This window comes from Hemiscyllium ocellatum, chromosome 19, assembly GCF_020745735.1.
Source record: "Hemiscyllium ocellatum isolate sHemOce1 chromosome 19, sHemOce1.pat.X.cur, whole genome shotgun sequence".
NCBI classification, from domain to species: domain Eukaryota; kingdom Metazoa; phylum Chordata; class Chondrichthyes; order Orectolobiformes; family Hemiscylliidae; genus Hemiscyllium; species Hemiscyllium ocellatum.
This window is the reverse complement of record NC_083419.1, coordinates 49,194,515-49,219,431: the sequence shown is the minus strand read 5'-3', so window position 1 is coordinate 49,219,431 and position 24,917 is coordinate 49,194,515. Positions and strand designations below refer to the sequence as shown.

The 24,917-nt window shown below is 40.0% G+C and overlaps 1 protein-coding gene across 2 annotated transcripts in view; it reads right to left on the bottom strand.

Moving 5' to 3' along the window:
- Positions 1-24,917, bottom strand: part of pparab (peroxisome proliferator-activated receptor alpha b) — a 70,323-nt gene that overhangs the window by 31,688 nt on the left and 13,718 nt on the right. For both annotated transcript variants that reach the window (XM_060839897.1, XM_060839898.1), the window contains exon 2: positions 10,805-11,018. In XM_060839897.1, coding sequence (XP_060695880.1) covers positions 10,805-10,985 — 181 coding nt within the window. In that variant the 5' untranslated portion in view covers positions 10,986-11,018. The remainder of the gene's footprint in view (positions 1-10,804; positions 11,019-24,917) is intronic.

Sequence of the window (24,917 nt, the reverse complement as noted above, 5' to 3'; positions counted from 1 at the left end):
AGTGAGTGGAAACACCCTATGACCACAGAAAGACTGTTGTCACCAGTTACAATTTTTGAAGTGACTAAAGTCATGGAAAAGCAGAAAAACATACAAGCAGCAGCAGCACTTAATCGCCTTTCATAGTTCATACATCTCAAGCAGGCTATGAAGCAGTTGTAATCACAGAGTCAGAGAGTTATACAGTATTGAAACAGACCTTTCATCCTAACTATCTCGTGACAACATAAACCCATAGTCCCACCTACCTGCTCCTGGCCCATATCCATCCAAATCTTTCCTATTCATGTAGCTATCCAAATAACTTTTAAATGTTGTAATTGTAGCCACATTCACATATGCATACTTTACTCTGACTGATTTTCAATACATTGAAACATAACTTTGTTTTTTTTTAAAAAAAAATTTCTAAATTACAAAAGGTACATGGGACCAGAATTGGTGTAAAAGCAGTAGCGAAAGGATTTGTACATTTCTCATTGCACAAAATTAGACAAGGACTTAAATGAAGTGAAACTAGTATTTGTAGTCGTGCAAAATGGGTAATACCAAATCAGCAACTGATTTTAAAGTAGACCACTGATTCACTATTGCTTTTTTAATGTATTTACCAAAACATCAGTTTTGTAGAGTATAAGCCACAACCACCTGATGAAGGAACAGCGCTCTGAAAGCTAGTGCTTCCAAATAAACCTGTTGAACTATAACCTGGTGTTGTGTGATTTTTAACCTTGTACACCCCAGTCCAACACCAGCACCTCCAAATCGTGACTAATTTTGTCACCCAGTACTGAAATGAACAACTGACAATGCATAATATGTACACACGTTCATAACAGGATAAATAAATTGATAGCACAGATTAAAACCAAATGGATACAATATGATAGCCATTTCCGAGAGCCTTGATTGTAAGCTGACCAAGGCAGGAAAGTGAATATTCACAGATAACTTAATATTTCTGACAGGGTAAAAAGGAAAAGGAGGTGGGGCAACTCTGTTAATAAGTAAAATAAAGAACTGCAGATGCTGAAGATCTGAAACAAAAACAGAAATTGCAAGAGAAATTCAGCAGGTCTGGCAGCATCTGTGAAGAGAGACAGAGTTAAAGTTTCAATTCCAGTGACTCTTCTTCAGAATAATAAACCATGAGATCAGTACTGTAGTGAGAAATTACCTTGGCTTGGAAGGTTAAAATGTAAATCAGTCTGTGTGGAGATAAGAAATAGCGTGGGGAAAAACATCAGAAATAAAAACATGAAGCAATGGAAATACTGAACTGGTCTGGCTGTATCTGTGGAGAGGACAGTAGAGCTAATGGTAAAGAGTTTATGGGTGGCAAAGTGGCTCAGTGGTTAGCACTGCTGCTTCGCAGTGCCAGTGACCCAGGTTCAATTCCAGCCTTGGGCTACTGTCTGTGTGGAGTTTGCATGTTCTACCAGTGCCTGTATGGGTTTCCTCTGGTGCTTCAGTTTTCACCCACAATCCAAAGATGTGCAAGTTAGGTGAATTGGCCATGCTAAATTACCCATAGTGTTCAGAGATGTGTAGGTTTAATGCTCAGTCAGGGGAGATTTAGAGTATTGGGGAATGGGTCTAGGTGGGTTACTCTTCATAAGATCAGTCTTGAATTGTTGGGAGAAATGGCTTGTTCACACACTGTGAGTTGAATATGGCTGTTCTTGGGAACAGGAAAGTAAATAGGATGGAAAATAATTCACTGCTGGGAATAATATCCTAATAGGAAGGTAGAGTACAAATCAAGAAATAATAGGTGCTTGCAAGGAAGACATTCCATCAATAGCAGGTGATTTTAATAGTCTCAGACTGAACGAAACAAATTGGCTAAGGTAGGCTTGAGGACGAGTTAATAGTAGGTCATTCATTTCTTCAAGGCTGCTCTGCCATTCAATAGGACGATGACTGGTTATCCAACTCAGTACCTTGTTCCTCCTTTCTCCATTATATGAAAAATATATATATATATTTCTCATCATCTCAGTCCTAAATAGCCGATCCTGTAGCCTTAGATTGTGACCCCTGGTTCTGAATTTCCCAGTCATCAGGAACAGCTTTCCTGCATTTACCCTGCCTAGCCCTGTTAGAAATTTATGGGTTTCCATGAGATCCGACCACGCATTTTTCTAAACTCCAGAGAATATAGCCCTCTCCAGTCTCTCTTCATACATCAATCCTGTCAGCCCAGCAATCAGTCTGGTAAGCCTTTGTTGTATTCCATCCATAGCCAGAATATCCTTCCTCAGATAAGGCCAAACTGCACACAATACTTCAGGAATGTTCTCATCAGGCTCTAAAATTACAACAACACATCCTACTCCAATACTCGAACCTCTCACTATGAAGGTCAACACATCACTTGACCTCTTCATCATCTGTTGTAGGCGTATACTTATGTTCAACAATTGGTGTACTAGGACACCTAGGTCTCATTACACCTTCCCCTTGCTTAATCTATTGCCATTCAGAAAGCAATCTGCACTTCATGATTTTGCTACCAAAGTGAGTAAAGGTGAAATTATCTACATCATATTTACTATGGATGCTCTTGGGAGCAAGAAAGAAAACAGGTTGGAAAATAATTCACTGGTGGGAATAATATCATAACGTGAGGGGAGAGTACAAATCAAGAAATAACAGGTGCTTGCAAGAAAGGCCCACTCACTCTGTGTGTCCGAATCACATTGAAGCATCTCTGTATCCTCGTCACAGTTCACACTCCCACTCATCTTTGTATCATCTGTAAACTTGGAGATATACATTTACTTCACTAATCTAAATTATCATGAAAACAGGAATCCAGACACTGATTCCTGTGTTACCCACTAGTCACTGCCTACCACTGGGTAAAAGATCAGTTTAATCCTACCCTTTGTTTCATGCCTGCCAACAAGTTCTTTACCCATGTTAGTACTCTATACCAAAACCATGGGGTTTAGTTTTACATGCTAATCCACTATGTCAATCCTTATCAAAAGCCTTTTACTAGCTCACCTTATTAACTCTACTGCTTACATTCTGTCACTGTTTTCCAAATATACTGCTATTAAATATTTTGTTCTCAACTCTAGCATTTTCCCTATTACCAATATCAGTCTAACTGGTCTACAATTCCCTATTTGCTTTCTCTGCTTCGTTTACCAAATAGTGGTTACATTAACTTTCCTTCAAATCATAGGAACTGTTCCAGGGTTTACAGAACCTTGAAAGATAACCACTATTTCTAAGGCCACTTTCTAGGGAGACTTGGATATCACAGGAGCAGGAATGGTTGTTGGATGTTCCAGGGTTTAGACGTTTCAAAAGGAATTTTTTTTGGGGGGGGGTAGGTGGGGAAGGAGTAGTATTGCTTATCAGGGATAGCATCACAGCTACAGAAAAGGAGGTCGTCAAGGAGGGTTTGTCTACATAGTCCGTATGGGTGCAAGTCAGAAACAGGAAAGGAGCAGTCACTTTATTGGGAGTGTTCTACAGGCCCCCAACAGCAAAAGAGATACGGACGAGCAGATTGGGAGGCAGATATTGGAAACGTGCAGAAGTAACAGGGTTGTTGTCATGGGTGACTTTAACTTCCCTAATATCGATTGGAGTCTACTTAGTTCAAATAGTTTGGATGGAACAGTTTTTGTCAGGTGTGTCCAAGAAGGGTTCCTGACACAATTTGTAGATAGGCCGGATAGGGGGAGGCCACATTGGATTTGGTGCCTGGCAATGAACTATGCCAGGTGTCAGATCTCTCGGTGGGAGAGCATTTCGGTGGTAGTGATCACAACTCCCTGATCTTTACTATACTCATGGAGAGGGATAGGTGCAGATGGTATGGGAAAGTATTTAATTGAGGGAGGTGGAATTACAATGCTATTAGGCGGGAACCATGGCGCTTAAATTGGGAACAAATGTTCTCAGTGAATTGCTTGACAGAAATGTAGAGGTTGTTTAGGAAACAAGCTAATAGTGCTGGACAGGTTAGTCCCACTGAGGCGAGGAAGGGATGGTACCTTCAAAGAACGTTGGGTGACAAGGGATGTGGAACATCTCATCAAGAGGAAGAAGGAAGCTTACTTAAGGTTGAGAAGACAATGATCAGACAGGGTTTTAGAGGGTTACAAGGTAGCCAGGAAGGAACTGAAGAATGGACTTAGAGGGCATGAGAAAGTTTTAGCTGGTAGGATTAAGGAAAACCCTAAGGCATTCTACACTGATGTGAGGAACAAGAGGATGGAGAGAGTGAGGGTAGGGCCAATCAGGGATAGTGGAGGGAACTTGCACTTGGAGTCAGAGGAAGTAGGGGAGGTCCTTAATGAATACTTTGTTTCAATATTCACTACTGAGAGGGACCTTGACATTTCTGAGGCTAGATTGAATTAGACTGATGTGCTAGAACAGGTTGATGTTAGGGAGGAGAAGGTGCTGAAAACTTTGAAAAAATAAGGATAGATAATATGACACCATATATTCTAGGTTACCACAGGAAGTGAAGGAAGAGAGATTGCCGCACCTTTGGCGATGATCTTTGTGTCTTCACTGTCCACTGGAGTACTGCCAGATGATTGAAAGGTGGCAAATATTATTCCCTTGTTCAAGAAGAGAAATCAGGATAACCCTGGGAATTACAGACCTAACACAGGCTTATGTCCAAGATGGGCTAAGTATTGGAGAGGATTCGGAGAGACAGGATTTATGATTGCTTGGAAAAACACAATTTCATTAGAGATAGTCAGGATGATAGGGGCAGGTCATGCCTCACAACTTTATTGAATCTTTGAGGATGCGACAAAACATATTGATGATGAAGGTAGAGCAGTGAACTTTAGCAAGGTGTTTAATAAGGTTCCCATGGTAGGCTCATTCAGAAAGTAGGGAGGTATGGGATACAGAGGAATCTGGCCATCTGGATACAGAATTGGGTGGCCCATGGAAGACAGAGGGTGGTGGTAGATGGAAAGTATTCAGCTTGGAGCTCGGTGTCCAGTGATGTTTGCAAGGATCGGTTCTTGGACCTCTGCTCTTTGTAATTTTATAAATAACTTGGTTGAGGAAATGGAAGGGTGGGCTAGTAAGTTTTCCAATGACACAAACGTTGGAAGAGTTGTGGATAGTGTGAAGGGTTGTTGTAGATTACAACTGGACACTAACAGGATGCAGAACTGGGCTGGTAAGTGGCAGATGGAGTTCAACCTGGGAAAGTGTGAAGTGATTCATTTTGGAAGGTCAAATATGAATGCATAATACAGGGTTAAAGGAGGATTCTTGGCAGTGTGGAGGAACAGAGGGCTGTTAGGTTCCATGTCCATAGATCACTCAAAGTTGCACCCTAATTGATAGAGCTGTTAAGGTGTGTTGGCTTTCATTAGCTGGGGGATTGAGTTTAAGAGCTGCAGGCTTACGATGCAGCTCTATAGCGTCCAGGTCAGACCACACTTAGAATATTGTATTCAGTTCTGGTCACCTCATTATAGGAAAGATGTGGAAGCTTTAGAGAGGGTGCAGAGGAGATTTACTAGAATGTTGCCTCGACTGGAAGGCATGTCTTATGAAGGAAGGTTGAGGGAGCTAGGGCTTTTCTCATTGGAGCAAAGAAGGATGAGAGGCGACTTGATAAAGACGTACAAGATGTTCAGAGGCATAGATAGAGTGGATACCCAGAGACTTTTTCCCATGACAGAAATGTCTATCATGAGGGGGCATAATTTTAAGGTAACTGGAGGAAGGTTTAAGGGAGATGTCAGAGGTAGATTCTTTACACAGGAAAATGATGGATGCGTGGAATGCACTGCTGGCAGTCGTAGCTGAGTCAGATACATGTAAGCAACTCTTGGATAGGCACTTAAGTACAATGAGTGCAATGAAGGGTATGTAGGTTAGTTGGATCTTAGTGGAGGATAAAGGGTCGGCATAACATCAAGGGCTGAAGGGCCTGTACTGTTCTATGTCCTTAAGCACTCTAAGATGTAATTATTGGGTCCTGGAATTATCACTCTATAATTCCATCAATTTCGCTATTATTACAGATTTCCTTCAATTCCTCTCTCTCACTAGACTCCATGTTCACCAACATTTTTGCGACATTATGTGTGTCCTCCTTTGTGAAGACAGAATCAAAATATAGATTTAATTGGACGGCTGTCTCTTTGTTGCTCTGTTAAATCTGGTAATATATAATGAGGTAGAAATTAAAAATGATATCATAAAAGATATCATAACATGAATGCATTTATTTTTAGTTTGAAAACAAGAAATATAGGCCTGAAACAACAGCCACTAAGTTAGGGTCAGAGATATACAAGTAGGCTATTCATCCCATTTAGCCTGCCCTCTCTAGGTCTTTCTAGGCCATGCTTGGTCATCTCGAGAAATCTATCAATTTTTAATTTTAAATATGCTTATTGATTGACCTTCTACAGCCCTCTGCAGTAAACAACTCTCAAGATTCACTACCCTCTCAGTGAAAATAAATATGTTCCTCATCTAAGTCTTAAAAGACATGTCCCTTAACCTGAGATTAATGTTTTCTAATTCTAGAGTTATAGGTGAATTCACTCTGTCACATCCCATAAGAGTTTATAAGTCTTAAATGGATCACCTCATTCTTCAAAATGCTAGGAAATGCAGATCCAATTTCCTTAATCTCTCCCTCATATGTTTATCCAGGGTCACTAAATTTAAAATGTTAAATCTGCTGAACTTCTCCAACAATTGCTGTTAATGTGTATTTCAGATTTTTAGTATCTACAGTTCTTAATTTTATTTTAATAAAAATATTCTCCCTGCAGATACTCTTAAAACCTTACACATTTTGAAGGACGGTCTTCAACATATTCCTTCCAATAGAAGAGATTTGTCTATTCCTCCTTTCTTTCATGTCGTAACCTGTTAATACTACACTAATAAATTATCTCTACTGACTTATCTGAATGTTGCTTGAGATGAAGGAGGAGATAATATTACCAACGCTACAATAATAGATCCTAGACAAACAAAGTTCCACCCAAAATATTCCACTGAAAGCAAACACCTGGAGAAAGGCAGGACTCATTACATCATCATTTACACACTTTAATCAACAGATCAGCTAGCATGACCTTGTTAAAGCATGCAAAGATATTAAAGGTAGTTTGGCAGTGAGTGAGATTGTTTACAAAGCTACTATTCTTTAACTTTGTTTGCTTCCCAGTTGTTAGAAAATTTTGACCCAAAGTAATTTTGCTATGTAGGGAAGGGCTGAATAGGCTGTGGCTGTTTTCCTTGGAGTGTCAGAAACTAAGGGGTGACCTTATAAAGGTTTATAAAATCATGAGGTTGGGGAGTCCAGAACTAGAGACCATAAGTTTAGGGTGAGAGGTAAAAAATTTAAAAGGGACTTAAGCGGCAACCTTTTCAAGCAAAGGGTGGTGCGTGTATGGAATGAGCTACCAGAGGAAGTGGTGGAAGATGGGACAATTACAATATTTAAAAGGCACCTGAATGGGTATATGAATAGGAAGGGTTCAGAGGGATATGGCCAAGTGCTGGCAAATGGGACTAGATTAATTCAGGATATCTGGTTGGCATGGATGAGTTGGACAGAAGGGTCTGTTTATCTCTATGACTCTGTTGATCATAACTCTTATTTCTTTATTACTTCATGGGATCTAGGTATCACCAACAAGGCCAGCATTTGTTGCCCATCCCTAATGGTCTTGGAACTGAGTGATTTGCTAAGCTGTCAGGAGTCAAGTGATAGTCAATGTTGATGTGGATCTGGAATCATAGGTTGGCCAGACACAAAGAAGGTGGCTTTTACAACAATTGATGATATAGTTTCATGATCATCATTACTAGTACAAGTTTTCAAATCCAAATTCATTAAGTGAATTTAAATTCCACCATATGCCATAATGGGATTTGAACCCATTAACCCAGAGCATTTGTCTGGGTCTCTAAAGTGACATCACAATCTCTCACGTCTTCACTGCTTTCCTTTATCTCTGAACCACATAAACAACAGCTAATGAGAAAGCGAGGACTGCAGATAATGGAAATCAGAGTCAAGACTGTGATGCTGAAAACGCAAAGCAGGTCAGACATTCGGGAAGCAGGAGAAGAATTGATGTTTCAGGCATAAGCCCTTCATCAGGAATGAGGCATGTGGGCTGGGGGGGAGAAGAGGGGGTGTGGGGTGCTGAGAGATAAATGGGAGGAGGTAGGGTGTGGGGGGGTGAAGAGAAGGTAGCTGAGAAAGTGATAGAGGAAGCTGAGGGAGGTAATAGGTCAAAGAGGAGAGTGGAGCAGAGAGATGGGAAAGGTGATGAACAAGTCAAGAGGGCAGTGCCGAGTTGGTGGCTTGGGACTGGGATAATGTGGGAGAGGGGAAATAAGGAAATTGTTGATATTCACTTTGATCCCATGTGGTTGCAGGGCCCCAAGGCAGAATGTGAGGTGTTCTTCCTCCAGGTGTCGGGTGGTAAGTGTTTGGCAATGAACACTTACCACCTGATGCCTGGAGAAAGAACGCCTCATATTCCACCTTGGGGCCCTGCAGCCACACGAGATCACAGTGGATTTCAACAGTTTCCTTATTTCCCCTGCACCCACATTATCCCAGTGCCAAGCCACCGACTCGGCACTGCCCTCCTGACCTGTCCATCACCTTTCCCATCTATCCACTCCAACCATCTCTCCAACCCATTACCTTCTCCCTCACATTCATCAACCTATCGCTTTCTCAGCTACCTTCCCCCCACTCCACCACCGTCCCATTTATCTCTCAGCACCTCCCCCCCCCACCCACCCACCCACAAGCCTCAATCCTGATGAAGAGCTTATGCCCAAAACATCAAATCTCCTGCTCCCCGGATGGTGCCTGACCTGCTGTGCTTCTCCAGCACCACACTCTCGAAACAACAGTTAATACCTGAAAACAACACCATTCTCCATAAATAACAACACTTTTAGCTGAAAAATGTGTTTCTCTTTGTGTCTGTCACAAAGCTTGGATATTTTAAAAAAACATACACATTAGAAAAAGTATCCAAGGTCAAATTTCTTTTTAAACACCAGTTTTTATAACTTTTTCTCTAAACTGGCCCAACAAAAGTATTATACCCAACTCTCTGCACCACAAGTTTTTAAAAGGACATAAACACTTTGGAAAAAGGTACACAGAAGGATAGAACAATCATAAGGTACATTATCCATTATCATTGTATTCATCAAGGATACATTAATCAGAATGGTTCCATGATGAGGTATTACAAGTTCATGGATGTACTGGAATATTTGGGTATATTTTCCTTATAGCGGATAAGACTGAGATTGATAGAGTTATTTAAAATCATGAAGATTTTTGAAAGAGTAAATAATGAGAAACTTCCCAATCGTTCATAACTAAAAGTGATTTGCAAAGAGCCAGAAAGTATGACATAAGGATTTCTTTAAAAAGATGCGTACTTAGATTTGAAATGCATTATCTTACAGGACTGTGGGTACGAAAATAAACAAAATTGCTGTGATGTGAGGAAAGGGTGGGTAAGTGGTACTAAATGGGTTGAATGTGCTGGTAATGGTTTTAATTTCCACCTTCTGGGCTGAGTTCTTTGTTACTACATTAAATGTATATATTGATAGGACCAACATACAAATTGAGATACCAGGCTGGTTAGGAGCTGTGGCCTATGGACTCAACTCTTACACTAGTCAATGTATCTCTTTCCATGGATTATGATGAAATCTTTTATTTGTATCAAAGCTTTGCGCTGAGAAAGCCAACAATGTATGAGTGGTTATATGTATGGAATAAATAGTTCCAAAAGTTGCTAGATGGCAACATTCAAATCTGCCTAGCAATTGGGTAAGTACTCATTGCAAGGTTTTATAGGTCACTCAGGACAGTTCTGGGGCTATTGAAGAAGAGTTCAATAGTTATAGCAGTGAGTGGGTTGGTTGTCATTGGAGACAAAAGGAAACTCCACGTAGGAGTGCTGCAGTTTGTTATACTGTTGGCAAGGCAGCTGACTCACACATCCTCCGTGCAGGAGGTTCAGTGAGGAGTCATAAGCAGTTAAATGGCTCTGTATTGTTAGAACAAACACAGGAAGAAATTCTGGAATTAACAGGGAGTTAAGTGTTACAAAGAGAAACACACACCCAGGATAGGAAAGTAGTACTGGAACAGTCATTGAGGCTGTTCATGACAGGGCAGCTCAAGAGGGGTTTCAAGACCAGATTGGTAAAAGTAAAGAATTAAGATCACTTATGACATTTAATGACTCAATGTATCATTGATGTCTAGGGTGAATTGCTAAGAAATCTTCATGATTATATTTGCTATTTGATATGTACTATAGGCTATTCAATCATAGTCTGTTGTTGTATTTGTAATTCTGAGTGTTAGAAATAACTTATACACATATTGTACTGTAAGAGTTTATTGTTTGTTTGTTCAAAATAACAATCTGTGGCTTTATTGTCTTAGCAAGTACCTTGGATTTCACACTTTATCTCTTTAAAAGTAAAAGGTACTGATTCCAAACCAGGTCGCAACAAATTAATTCTGATCCAGGATTGTAACAGGATCAATACCAATACGGATCAGAAAACTAGTTTAGCTAGCGTTTATCTAATTTGTCTAACAGCAATTCTCCAGTTTTGAAGAGATGACTTGCCATTGCCAATAAATGGCTTTGTTCTTCCATAGGGTAGAATATTTGATTAGTAACAGAACAATAATTAAGGCTAATGGGTCAAATACTGAAATCATATTCACACAAATATTTGGAAAACGTATTGTCTGATTAAAGGGAATTACCTGGCACAGTCTCATTTGATCCAGGACTATTTTCTGCAGTCTGTTTCTCATCAATGGTGAATGATTCTGAACTGCTGTCCTCTACATTCGCCATTTCCTGTACCAATTCTTCAACCAATGGGGTTCCAGAGTCATTTTCTAGTGTTGTTATTGCATTAGACTGGATCTGTGTGTCTACCATTCCAATGGACACTGTTTAGCAATACTCATTAGTCTAGAAAAAGTAGCAAATTCAACAGTATAAATTTTTAATAAAAATCTAATTCTCCAACAAAACTTCCTATCTCATAGAATAATGCATAAACAGTACTATATATTGGTAAACATCAAGTTGTGTATTATCTAGATTTTCCAATATTGACAATTTGTACAACAGTGTTTAGAAAGAAAAACCTTTGCACCAAGTTGTGTAAAACAAAAATTATACAACTGCACAGTCTTGTTATTCAACTAAAAATAATACCTTTTCCAGCGAAAATATATTTGAACTTAACTATAATGTTAGTTTGATAACAAAGTCACAAGAAATAAATTCAACTGCAGGCAATGTAACAGTTTTCATGTCTGATTTTAAATGATCATTGCTTTGGAATAGTGAGACATTTTATTTTGTCTAACGTGATGTGGCTAGTGGTAATTTGAAAGTTATTTCCTGAAAACTATTACTTACAAAAAGGTATAGGGTAGAGGTTTGTTGCCAAGGGACAGAATTATTGCTTTCAAGGAGCAATACCAACAGGAAAAACATGTGAATGTTACTCTACGTGTTCTTGCACACAAGAATTCTAAAAGTACAGAAAGATCAGACACCTGTATTGCAAGATCTTATTTTCTTGAATGAACAGGATTACAATTCAGATGCTCGGCAGGCAGAGTCAGGATTTATTTTCTTTTCAATACACAAAAGCTGGAACCCATCAAGGCTAACATCAGATGTTGAATATTGGGATTGTTGATGTCAATCAACAAAGGAAGGGTTGCTTTTTAAGCAGTACAAATTTATTGAGGCCTTGTGAGTAACCATTCACAATAGAATGGACAAAACCTACACCTGTTCAATGGTGTGACCACTTTATAGAACTGCAGACTATTCTGGATTGCATGACACTTCCAGTGACAGCCTGAAGAGCATCTGCATGCTTTGAGGAATATCATAACTAAGGTCTTTGTATGCCATCTATCTTCAGCATGAAACGCTGAGCTGATGATCCATGTTGGCCTCCTTCAGAGGTCCCCAGACACAGATGCCAGGCTTCAGCTAATTTGATTCACTCCACAAGATATCAAGAAATGGTTGGTGGCATTGAACATTGCAAAGGCTACAACATTTCAGCAATATTAGAGATCTACAAACACGGAAAAAAGGCCCTTCAACTGATTGAATCTGGACTGCACCACCTAACTATCTAATCCCATTTTCCGACACTTGGCCTATTGTCTTGTATGCCTAAGCATCACAACTGTACACCTAAATACTATAAAGATTTCTGACTCTGCCACCCATGCAAGCAGTGTGTTCCAGATTCCCACCACTTTCTGGAAAAAAAAGGATTTTCCTCACATCCTCTTTAAATCTCCTACACCTTACCATAAATCTATGCCTCATGGGTACTGATCCCTCCACCACTGGGAAAGGTTTCTTTCCATCTATTCTGTCTATGTCCCTCACAATTTTATACATTTCCACCATGTGCCCACCTCAGTCTCCACTGCTCCAAGGAAAACAATTCCAGTTTGTCCATTCTCTCATCATAACTAAAGTAATATCTAGCACAAAGGGAGATAGTTGTAGTTATTCAAGATCGAGTAAAAAGTGAGGTCTGCAGATGCTGGAGATCAGAGCTGAAAATGTGTTGCTGGTTAAAGCACAGCAGGTCAGCAGCATCCAAGGAACAGGAAATTCGATGTTTCGGGCCAGAGCCCTTCATCAGGAATGAGGAGAGGGTGCCAGGCAGGCTAAGACTGCCTGGCACCCTCCCCTCATTCCTGATGAAGGGCTCTGGCCCGAAACGTCGAATTTCCTGTTCCTTGGATGCTGCCTGACCTGCTGTGCTTTAACCAGCAACACATTTTCATCGTTATTCAAGATCGATCATTTCAGCTCCAGGACATTGCTGCAAGAACTCTTCAGGGTAACCAGTTGCTGCATCAATGACTTGCCCTCCATCAGAAGCCCCAGTGCAGAGCTGTTCAATGCTGTTCACAGTTCCTCAGATACTTGAAATAACTCCACAGAGGCTGCCATTCTGTCACCAAGTCAACCTTTATTTACACATGGGAAGTCCTCGACACTGAACCAGCTCCTTCAAAGTCAGCTCTTGACAGGATGCTTGACACACCTGTTTTTAGCAGCTCCCTGACTAGACAAGATTAACAGCCCCCAATCAAGGAATTCATATTCTATGAGGTCCACCTGGCTGACCTTGTTACAATCACTACAATATTGAAGCGGTCTTTGTCTACATGCAGCAAGACCTGGACAGAATGCACTAATGAGAAGTAACTAACATTTACGGCTACACAAATCTACAATGCACGAGTGCACGAGTCAGGAGTATGATAGAATACTCTCCATTCTTTTGGGTGACTGCAGTACCAACAAAACAAGAAACTCAACACCAACCAGCCAGGACAAAGGAGCCTGCTTTTTGGGACCCCTTCCACCCACTTTCACCTCTGACAGATGGTGATAGCAGTGTGTGTACCATCTTCAAGATGCATTGCAGCTATGTTTCAGACAAGCATGACATCTATGTTGAACAAGGAGTATATTTCCATGTGGCAGGTGGAGGACATTTGAAGGGAAATCCTTGCCAGATACAAATGGAAGACCCACGAAATCTCAACCTTTATACTTTGGGTAGTGTTGTACAATGGAGAGATCCAGTTCAAGTGCATAATTCTTTGAAGTTTGCATCACATTATAGATAGGATAGTTAAGAAGGCATAAACATACTTGCCTTCATTGCTCAGACCTTTCAGTATAGGAGTTGGGATGTTATATTGAGGTTGTACAGGATGTTGGTGAGGCCTCCTCTGGACACTGTGTCCAGTTCAGGTGACCCTGTTGTAGGAAGGATATTAATAAGCTGGAGAGTGTTCAGAAAAGATTTACCAGGATGTTGCCAAGAATGGAGGGCTTGAGTTTTGGGAGAGGCTCGATAGGCTGAGGCTTTCTTTTTACTGGAACACAAGAAGTTGAGGGGTGACCTTCTAGGAGTTGATAAAATCACAAGGGGTATAGATAAGCTGAATAGCAGTTGTCTTTTCCCAGGGGTGGGGGATTTCAAGACTATGGGACATATTTTTTAAGGTGAGAGGAGAACGGTTTAAAAAAAAAGACACGAGTGACAATTTCTTTTTACACATAGATTGTAGTTAGTGTGTGGAATGGACTTCCAGAGGAAGTGGTGGGTGCAGGTGCAACATTTAAAGGGCATTTAGATAAGTATGTGATAAGAAATGTTTGGAGGGTTATGGGTCAAGTGCAGGCAGAAGGGGCCAGTTTAGTTTGGGATTATGGTCAGCATAGACTGGTTGGATCAAATGGTCTTTTTTGTGCGAACCCTGAAAGGAGTTCCTGGGCCAAGTGGTCAATTTTCCAATTTTATTTATGTATTTGACTTGGGTTTTTGGTATGTCAGTCAGACAAGTGTAGAGAAAATTCTGAGTTAAGACGTTCAGTTCACAATCTAAACAACTGAGTGCATTGTACTTTTGTATCTTTAACTTATAATAGTAATTAATTTATTTGATCTTTGTTAAAAGATGGCAAAATCCTTTGATTTTAAAACACAGACCTTCTGGCTTCATTCTTTCAGTAAGTACCTCAGTTTTTGGATTTCCAAAGAGAAAAACAAAGTGTTTCTGGTCTCTAACAAGATCATAACACAATGCTACTATAACCTCACAGCATTGTCGACAAATGATCACACAGAACGGATGCATCAGTATCAGGGAAAACTGAGACAACGTACTGGTCTTTCAGAAGTCAACCTCTGTGCACCTAACTAACCCCCTCAAAATATTCATAAAGCCTGGAATAGAGTAGATGCTAACAGCCCATATAGAAACATGTGCCTCCTTGAGAAAGTTCAGAAAATGCAATGAGTTATCCTGGCTCAGCACACATTTACAAAATGCAATATGCAGCTCAATTGGTAGTCCTCTTGTTCAAGCCAGAAACTTCTGGATTCAAGTTCCATTAGAGACCTGAACGAAAAAAGTCTAGACTGATATGTCACCTTAATACCCAGGGAGGGGTACACCATCCAGGGTGCCACATTACAGATAGTGCACAGTATAATTAATAGTCTTAGAGTGGAGGGAGAATATTTTTAAGATGGCATATGGGTGCTAATCAAACAACTTTGGCCCTGATGGAGGTCTCCAGCTTAGAGTGATCTTGGAGATAACTCATCCAGGTAAGGGCAAGTAAGTCATCAAACACTTGAATTGTTCCTTGGAGAAAGTTATGGGGAGTTTGGAGGTGAGATACTTATAGAATTCCAAACGTTTGACTATATCTGGTAAGCATTATATTTGTGGGACTGGTTCACAGTTTTCCAGTTAATGGTAACCCCCAAGATAATGGGGCAATTAAGATTTGGTAATACTGTTGAATGTTAAGGAAAAAGATGTTTAGCTTTTCTTTTGTCAAATATGGTCATTGCTTGGCACTTGAGGCACAAATATTTGTTGTCACTAAGCAGTTCAAACTGAATGTTGGCCAGGTTTTAACATCTGCAGACATGGACAACTTCATTGTGAGGAGTTGCAAATGGAACTGAGTAGTGCAATTGTTAGTGAACATTCCTATTAATAAGATAATTGATGAAGCAGCTGAACATGACTGAACTTAAGACACTGCTTCAGGACACTCCTCAAAGCAATGTCTTGAAATTGTGAAAAGTCCTACAGTTTCTTTGAACAACACTTAGAAAAAGCATTGGGAAATTGCAACAACTTATAGCAACCTTTAGACCTGGGCTAGTAATCCAGAGACTCAGGTTAACACTCTAGGGTAATAAAAGCAAAATACTATCGATGCTGGAGATTTGTAATAACATAACACTCAGGGACATGGGTTCAAATCCTGGCAATAGTGGCTGGTAGAATTTAAATGTAATTAACAAATGTGTATTATAAAACTAGTCGTATTATTTATGGCAATGACAATTATCAATTGTTGAAAAGGTCCATCTAGTTCACTAATGTCCTTTAGGGCAAGAAATCTGTCATCCTTACTTGGTCTGACCAAGTGATCATGTGACTGCAGACCCCCTAAATTACGGTTGACTCTTAACTGTCCTCTGAAGTGGTCCATCAAGACAATTTGGAATGGGCAACAAATGCTCATTTTGCATCTTCAGGATCTTCACATCATCCATGAACTTGCTATTCAATCCTCCTACTTTCAAATCTATATCATATACATACATCAAGGGTGCTACACGGAATCCTGCAGAACTCCACTGGGCCCAGGCTTTAAGTCACAAAAACATCCCTTAAATCATCATCCTCTTCTTCATGCAACTCACCAAATTCCGCAATCAATTTGCCAAATTTCCTTGAATCCCATGAGCTGTTAACTTTATTCTCAGTTTCCATGCAGGACTTTATCAAAAGCCTTGAAGTCCAAGTAGACTATGTCAAATGCATTATCCTCATCTATACACCTGGTCAGCTCTTTGAAAAATTCAATCAAGTTTGCCAGACATTGCCTCCCTTCATCAACCAAGCTACTGTTATGGATTAATTCCTGCCTCTCCAAGTTCAGGTTAATTCTGTCCCTCCTAATTGCTTCCAATAGTTCCCTCACCAGAATTTAGGTTGACTGGTTGATAATTTCCTGGTATATCTCTTGCTCCATTTTTGAAATAACTGGACCCCACTGGTATCCTTTAGTCCAGTTATTTCTCCAATGGGGAAAGAAAAATTGAAAATTATTACCTGCTCCTTTCTCACTTGCTTCACTTAACATCCTGAGTTACATTTCATCCTGTCCTGGAGAATTATGTACTTTTAAGCCCATCAGACCACTCAGAACCTTCTCTCTATCTGTGCTACTTTCTTTAACTATAATCATAATACTTCTCCTTGATTTTTATACTAATATCATCCCTCTCACCAGTGAGCACTGACCCAAAATACTCCTTTAGAACCAGACCGACATCCTCCTGCTTCACGCACAAATTACCACTGTGATCCTTAATAGGCCCTAGTCTTTCCCTCGTCATCCTTTTACCCTTATTGTACTTGTAAAATAACCTAGAATGTTCCTTTATTTTACTTGCCAATTATCCTTTCATGCCCTTTTTTGCTCTCAATTTCCTTTTTAAAGCTCTCCTTGCATATCCTGTACTCATCTCGGACGTCTGTTTCGCTGTATCTGCCATAAGTCTCCCTTTTTGTCTTCATCCAATCCTCCATATGTCTTTCGATATGTATTTGTTGGTTCTACCCTTTAATCGTTATTGAACGTGCTGATCCTGTAGTCTACCTATTTCCTTGTTGAATCAGTCTGACCTCTGACATCGATTTGCCAAAAAGCATCTGCTCCCAGTCCACTCTGGCCAAATTATATTTGATCTTATTGAAATAGATTTATCCTTAGTTTAGAACTCTAATTTTAGGTCCATCCTTATCCGAAATAATTTTGAAACTCAACGAGTTATGATTACTCTCTGATAAATGCTCCCCATTGACACTTTCAAATAATAAAGCTGGGTAAGTGGTTGGAGTCAGTCCAGGACTGCCCCTCTCTTGTACAGCCTTTTCGGTACTGCCATTTAAAGAATACTGCTTCCTCTAAACCTTTCCCATTATGACTACCCCAGTTACATTTGGCGATTCTAAGTTGAAACCCCCCCCTAACACAACTATTATTTTTAGGGTGCCACGAAGGACTCTCCTTCTCACTTTCTCCTGGTCAGGTAAATTGGCCATGCTAAAAATTGCCCATACACGCACCACCCTTTGCATGAAAATGTTGCCTCTTAGGTCCCTTTTAAATCTTTCCCCTCTCACCTTAAACTTATGCCCTCTAGTTCTGGAATACCCATCCCAGGGAAAAGACCACGCCCCTCATGATTTTATAAACCTCTATAAAGGTCACCCCTCAGCCGCCTACCCGCCAAGGAAAATACCCATTTCAACATCTTCCTATAGCTCAAATCCTCCAACCCTGGCAACATCCTTGTAAATCTTTTCTGAACCCTTTCAGGTTTCAAAACATCCTTCCTATAGCAGAGAGCCCAGAATTGCACACTGTATTCCAAAAGTGGCCTAACCAATGTCCTATAGAGACGCAATATGACCCCTCAACTCTTACACTCAGTGCGCTTACCAATAAAGGAAAGCATATCAAATGCCTTCTTCATTAACCTATCTATCTGTGACTCCACTCTGAAGGAACTATGAACCTGCACTCCAAGATCTCTTTGTTTCGCCCCACTCCCCTGGACCTTATCATGAAACATACAAGTCCTGCCCTGATTTCTCTTTTCAAATGCCGCACTTCATATTTTGTTGGGTTATCGTTACATAATTTTTAAACAAAGATATTGCAGAGAAATCCAACATTATAGAGATTATTTTATTAATTCACAGGATGAAGGCATTTCTGGCTAGGTAGACATCCACTGCCCATCCCTAATTATGTACAGGGCCAACCATATTCCTGTGGATCTAGAAGCACATGTGGGCCAGAGAAGACAAGAACAGCAGATTTTCTTACCTAAAAGGACAACAGTGAACCAGATTGGTATTTCCTGACAATTCACAATTCCAGATTTTTATTGAATTCAAATTCCACATCTGCCATGCTAGGTTTCAAACGTAGGTCTCCAGAACATTACCTGCATCTCTGGATTAATAGTCTAGCAATAATACCACTAGACAATCAACTCCCCCAATATACAATGATGATATCTATCAGTACCATATGATTATAGATCTGGAAAGGGGCATAGTTCTATCAGAATCTAAGTAAATATAGCTACTCTATTGTAAATAAAGTTTTAAGGAAGGCATCTTGGAGTAAAGAGGCAATACTCAAGACACTAAAGCTAATTAAATACTTTACACACAGATGCATCAATTGCAATTTTCCAGTCCTCTGACCAGTCCCTCAAATTTACATTCTTTATTCCTTTAGCATCCTTGGATGCCATTCAGTCCTCATGACATAAAATTTAAGCACAGCTCTATCAATCTTCAGCTTATCAAGGATCTCAACAATGTATCTCCTCTTTCTCTAAAGTATGGGCAGCATCTTCCTTGCTAAAGACAGACAAAAATTACTCATTTACACCTAGGTCATGTCCCTGCTCTATGAGTAAATCCCCTTACAAGTCCAGAATTAGCCCTGCTGCTTCTTTATCACATTTTTACTACTTATATACCTTGTTAAGCATTTGGATTCCATCTTCATCTTAACTGCCAGTTTCTTCGCATGTTCTCAAATTATTTTTATCGTTGCTCATCTTCTTCAGTAGCCAAACTAAACTTTATGACTATAATCTCCGTGATCCCCTATCTCCCCCACACCCCCCAAATTTTCACTCACTGAAACTTGATGCATTTCATTCCCAAGAATTAGTTTCAGCAATGCCACCATCTGTTGGACTGTAGGCATATTGCTGAAATCTGATTGAAGATTTGTAGCTCGGGTATCCGTTGTTGTGGTTCTGCTCGCCGAGCTGGAAGTTTTTGCTGCAAACGTTTCGTTCCCTGGCTAGGGAACATCATCAGTGCTGTTGGAGCCTCGTGTGAAGCGCTGCTTTGATGTTTCTTCCGGTATTTATATTGGTTTGTTCTTGCCGCTTCCAGGTGTCAGTTTCAGCTGCAGTGATTTGTATGTGGGGTCCAGGTCGATGTGTCTGTTGATGGAGTTTGGGGATGAATGCCATGCTTCTAGGAATTCTCTGGCTGTTCTCTGTCTGGCTTGTCCTATGATAGTGGTGTTTTCCCAGTCAAATTCATGTTGCTGGTTGTCCGAGTGTATGGCTACTAGAGATAGCTGGTCGTGTCGTTTTGTGGCTAGCTGATGTTCATGGATGCGGATTGTTAGCTGTCTTCCTGTTTGTCCTATATAGTGTTTTGTGCAGTCCTTGCATGGTATTTTGTAAACTACGTTAGTTTGGCTCATGCTGGGTATTGGGTCCTTTGTTCTAGTGAGTTGTTGTCTGAGCGTGGATGTTGGCTTGTGTGCTGTTATGAGTCCTAAGGGTCGCAGTAGTCTGGCTGTTAGTTCTGAGACGCTCCTGACGTATGGTACAGTGGCTAGTCCTTTTGGTTGTGGCATGTCCTCGTTCCTCGGTCTATCTCTTAGGCATCTGGTGATAAAGTTGCGTGGGTATCCGTTTTTGGCGAATACCTTGTATAGATGTTCCTCTTCCTCTTTTCGCAGTTCTGGTGTACTGCAGTGTGTTGTGGCCCTTTTGAATAGAGTCCTGATGCAGCTTCGTTTGTGTGTGTTGGGGTGGTTACTTTCATAGTTTAAGACTTGGTCTGTGTGTGTCGGTTTCCTGTGTACCCTTGTGGTGAATTCTCCGTTGGGTGTTCTCTCTACTAACACGTCTAGGAATGGGAGTTGGCTATCCTTTTCCTCTTCTCGTGTGAATCGGATTCCTGTGAGTGTGGCGTTGATGATTCAGTGTGTTTTTTCTATATCTGTGTTTTTGATGATTACAAAGGTGTCATCAACATATCTGATCCAGAGTTTGGGTTGGATTTGTGGTATGGCTGTATGTTCTAACCTTTGCATAACTGCCTCTGCTATGAGTCCCGAGATTGGTGATCCCATGGGTGTTCCGTTGATTTGTTCGTATATCTGATTGTTGAATGTAAAGTGTGTGGTGAGGCACAGGTCCAGTAGTTTAAGTATGCCGTCCTTGTTGATAGGTTCGGCCTCCTGTGTTCTGTTTTGTATGTCCAGTAGGTTGGCTATTGTTTCTCTGGCTAGGGTTTTGTCAATTGAAGTGAACAGTGCCGTCACGTCGAATGATACCATGGTTTCTTCTTTGTCTATGTGTGTATTCCTGATGACGTCCAAGAATTCCTATGTTGATTGTATGGAGTGTTTGGATCCGCTGACTAGGTGTTTCAGTTTTTGTTGTAGTTCTTTGGCCAGTTTGTATGCTGGTGTCCCTGGTAGTGATACTATGGGTCTGAGTGGGATGTCTAGTTTGTGTACTTTGGGTAGTCCATAGAATCTGGGGGTGTTGTTGCTTTCAGGTTTCATTCTTTGCTGGTCCGCTTTGGTTATTTGTCCGTTTTTTTTGTAGATTCCTTAGTGTGTTGTTTATTCTATTGGTGAGTTGTGGTGTGGGGTCGGAATCCTTCATTTGGTAGGTGTTGGTGTCTGCGAGTAGTTGTTGTGCTTTACTGATGTAGTCTGATTTATCTAGGATGACCGTCATTCTGCCTTTATCTGCCGTTGATGAAAACACTATATAGGACAAACAGGAAGACAGCTACCAATCCGCATCCATGAACATCAGCTAGCCACAAAACAACACGACCAGCTATCTCTAGTAGCCATACACTCAGACAACCAGCAACATGAATTTGACTGGGAAAACACCACTATCATAGGACAAGCCAGACAGAGAACAGCCAGAGAATTCCTAGAAGCATGGCATTCATCCCCAAACTCCATCAACAGACACATTGACCTGGACACCATATACAAACCACTACAGCTGAAACTGACACCCGGAAACAGCAAGAACATCCATCAACAGACACATCGACCTGGACCCCACATACAAATCACTGCAGCTGAAACTGACACCTGGAAGCGGCAAGAACAAACCAATATAAATACCGGAAGAAACATCAAAGCAGCGCTTCACACGAGGCTCCAACAGCACTGATGATGTTCCCTAGCCAGGGAACGAAACGTTTGCAGCAAAAACTTCCAGCTCGGCGAGCAGAACCACAACAGCATATTGCTGACTTAGAAAATTCTGCTGAAAACATAGTCTTGAAATTCTAACCTCTTACAAAATAATTATCCCACAGATGGTAAAGACCCAGTTATAATTATTCCATAATTCTTTCACCGCTATGAAATTTCCTTTCACATTTGTTTCTCTTCATCTTTGTCATTAGGTGACCTGTAAACTAAAGACTGCATTTGCTGGCGGGTTCGACCACACAGCCACTCAGTGTCACCTCTCAAAACATTAAAACAGAGTGAGAAATAAATAACAAGTAATTAAACATGAATAAAGAATATCATGAAGAAAAAGTTGTGTTTTACAAAGTAGGCATTTTATTTTAGTTTTTTTAAAAAAGATAGTTTAATATTGCACATGTGTAGGTGGAAGTAATTGGTGGTGAACATGTAGGGTTGTCAGATATTTGAGGTCAGAAAACATATCGTAAAGTAAATCCAGCAAGCTAATGATATCTCTGTTGATTCTTACCACAGAAAGCAGTTGGGGCCAGTTCGTCAGATATGTTCAAAAGGAAGTGGACGTTGCCCTTGTGGCTAGATGGATCAAGAGGTATGGACAGAAAACGGGAGTGAAGTACTGAAATTGCATGATCATACTGAATGGTGGTGCCGGCTTGAAGGGCCGAATGGCCTATTCATTCACCTACTTTCTATATTTTTCTTTTAACTACCTGTTGTCTCACATTTCCCAAATGCATATATACACTTGTCTTTTGTTTTGGACTATAGTTAAGCACATCAATTCTCGTTCCAAAACCCCTCTGGAAAAGCTTAAAAAAAAACAAACACCTAACCATATAGTCCAACTTCTTAAATTACATTTTGGAAAGCAAAGATATAAAACACATTTGGGAAATAGCAGTACCAATGTGACTCAAGGAAAGTTGTTTCTCTTTTTAAAAAAATGAATAGAATGTTTTCATGACTTGTATCACAGTATTTTTAAAGTGAAAAAAACATCATACATAATTACTATTTAGTTTTCTACTATACTACACGTCCCCAACCCCCAATGTACATAATTACTTTAGCTGGGATTTCTAATTTCTGAAAAAGTAAATCTTTTTCAATTTACTTTGAAACGTCTGCAGTAATAGAATTTACTTGCTAATAACAAGCATCAGCAGGGAAAACTTGCTGCATCATATTGTTCTAAGTCCATAATTAAATATGAAGGCACAAATTTTTGATTTCTAGAAATAAATTTGATTCATGGCCAAAAACTGAAATTTAGCTCGGATTTAAAATGGGTTATCATTACCTTAAATATAAAGGCATTTTTGTTTCTACTGAGGCACATGAGAATTAACAACACATAAAAAATATAATTCCCTGGCCAAAGCAACAATAAAGGAGAAACTGTAAATGTGTGGAATTTTGAAAAGAAAACTGTAAAACATTACAATTTTCCAAAAGGACTTTTACCAAAGAGCAAGCATTAAAAGATGAATCTATGATCACACTTAACACAATTATTTTTATCTATGTAGCACTGCATCATGAATTTCTGCATAAGACACACCCAACACTGGATTCTTTTGCAAACTTAAAGTAATGGCAGAAAATACTGCCAACTTTCTAGGCATAATGGTAAATCCTTCATCTGATGAATTAGGATCCCCACAGTGCAGGTAGAAGCCATTCAGCACATCAAGTCTGCATCAACCCTCTGAAGAGCATCCTACATAGATCCACTCTTCCACACCATCTCCATAATCTCGCATTAACCATGATTAATCTGCCTAGCCGACACATCCCTAGACATCATGAGGCAATTCAGCATAGCCAATCCACTAACATGCACATCTTTGGACTGCAGAAACCAGAGCATCCGGCAGAAACCCACACAGACACAGGAAGAATGTGCAAACTCCATACAGTCAGCCAACTAAGGCTGGAATGGAACCCAGGCGTCTGGTATTGTGAAGCTGCAGGGCTAACCACTACGCTACCGTGTTGTTTCATGGTGGCGCACATTCAAAATTTGTACATTCAATGCAAAAGATAATGGAGTGTGTAAACTTAAAATGTTACTCAACAGATTACTTACTATTTCTAGTAGGTACATTTTATATGTGTATCACAGACTTAAGTTTCAATGTGATGGTTAAAAGGACTAAAATAAATATTCTCCATATAATATTAAACTATACTGTTATAATTTCATGAAAGAAACTGTCAACACTATCCTGCTTTAGGACATTTTCCTCACTTGCTTTGGTACACAAAGTGTAGCAGAGGCTAACACAGGAAAATTAACTGAAGATACAACACAGACAGCATCAAAGAGTGCAGGGTGAAAAGACAACCAAATGTCCTGTATCCTCCTTTCCCTGTTTTCAGCATTTAAATTTCTGGCTTTGAACTTATTGAAAGGGCAGGGAAGTAAAGAATTTCAAGTAATGAATATCAAATAAAAAGTAACAGCCAATTTAGGATACTCTGATAGCTGAAGAAGTTAATCAGAGAATTTAATTACACTGCTTGATTTAAACCATCATTTACATCTAAAACTGTTCTCAAATAAAAGGTCTTGTTTTGGATCCCGGAAGTAGCACTGCTATGCACTTCTGAAGGCTTAGAGAACTGGCTGAATAAATCCAAACCCAAAAACGAACATTACTCAAACCCTGACTAACTCTGATAATCTCCATGGAAATGTTTACAGCTGGAAGAAATACAAAACGGACATTGCACCATCAAATTGCTTGGTGGTAGTCTCCACATGGTAGTTGTGTTATGCTCACACTAATATTTTGAATAAAACTGTATCGAACTACCTAATGTTTTGTTGTAGATTTTAAATATCACAATGGTAGTTAATAAATTGCAGTACTCAAAATAATCACAAGTAAGATGGGGCAAGTCAGGGTGAATGGGTTTATTCAAATTGATAAGACTGAACAGGTTCATTCAGATAAACAAGTGGGGGTTGGTAAGCAGCAGGTCAAAATTCAGCAATGATACTGAATGTCAAAGAACTGCAGCATGGGAACAGTGCTTTCAGTTCATTGAGGACATGCTCTAATTTAGGAAGCTTACAGTGTACATTTTGTTAATGGTTGACTGCTTTAATACAACACCATTTGAACTCTTTGCCTCAACAATCTGTTGGGTTCTGAAATCAGTTAAATGTCAGACTAAGAA